The 1075-nt window shown below is 56.7% G+C and overlaps 1 protein-coding gene across 1 annotated transcript in view; it reads right to left on the bottom strand.

Moving 5' to 3' along the window:
• Positions 1-1075, bottom strand: part of CDC37 (cell division cycle 37) — a gene marked incomplete at its 3' end in the record, with an annotated part of 19614 nt that overhangs the window by 16139 nt on the left and 2400 nt on the right. The window contains exon 2 of the mRNA XM_018575473.1: positions 220-341. Coding sequence (XP_018430975.1) covers positions 220-321 — 102 coding nt within the window. The remainder of the gene's footprint in view (positions 1-219; positions 342-1075) is intronic.

The raw sequence follows: 1075 nt of genomic DNA, 5'->3' as shown, positions 1-1075 counted from the left end.
CCCGGTCTCCCCTCCGCCCTCCCCCTGCAGCCTCCTCTCCAGCCTTCCCCTGCGGTGACATCACCGGGTATAAGATATGTAATGAACACGGAATCATGTGATTGGCATGTTGATGAGAGGGGGGGTGGGGAACGGCGGCATTACACTGAACCTGCTTGGAAAGTGTGAATGATGATGTAGGATGGTGAAGACCCCGCCCCCTGAGACCACGCCCCTTACCTGGTGACGCCATCGGAACAAGCTGGCGGTATCAATGTTGGGATGGGTGTCATCTTCATCGTCAGAGACTTCGATGTGATCCCACACGCTATAGTCAACCATTGTACACGTATGTGAGGTGACTGCAAAGACAGGAAGCAGAGCGTGAGCTCCGGATCTCAACATGTGAAGAACATGAAACATACAACGGACACGTATACCAGAGACCACCGCTTCCAGTAGAGGGCCACGCCTGGAAGAGACCACCGCTTCCATTAGAGGGCCACGCCTGGAAGAGACCACCGCTTCCAGTAGAGGGCCACGCCTGGAAGAGACCACCGCTTCCATTAGAGGGCCACGCCTGGAAGAGACCACCGCTTCCATTAGAGGGCCACGCCTGGAAGAGACCACCGCTTCCATTAGAGGGCCACGCCTGGAAGAGACCACCGCTTCCATTAGAGGGCCACGCCTGGAAGAGACCACCGCTTCCATTAGAGGGCCACGCCTGGAAGAGACCACCGCTTCCAGTAGAGGGCCACGCCTGGAAGAGACCACCGCTTCCATTAGAGGGCCACGCCTGGAAGAGACCACCGCTTCCAGTAGAGGGCCACGCCTGGAAGAGACCACCGCTTCCAGTAGAGGGCCACGCCTGGAAGAGACCTGCCCTTCCAGTGGTACTTTGGTCTGCAGACAGGAAGTGAGCAGAAGTCTCATCTGTGGCCATCGTAACGAGCAGATTGGAGTGACAACGTCTCATGTTTTCTTGATGTCGGTGACCCCGCTGGGAAGATTTACCCTCACTTCCTGTCCCAGAGTCAGTGTTCACCAAGACAGGAAGTGAGAGGAAAAACTTCCAGAAAGGACCCGGCAACCTCTG

The sequence above is a fragment of the Nanorana parkeri genome, unplaced genomic scaffold, assembly GCF_000935625.1.
Source record: "Nanorana parkeri isolate BGI_ZX_2015 unplaced genomic scaffold, ASM93562v1 scaffold3984, whole genome shotgun sequence".
Lineage (NCBI taxonomy): Eukaryota > Metazoa > Chordata > Amphibia > Anura > Dicroglossidae > Nanorana > Nanorana parkeri.
This window is presented reverse-complemented; position numbering and strand designations above follow the sequence as displayed.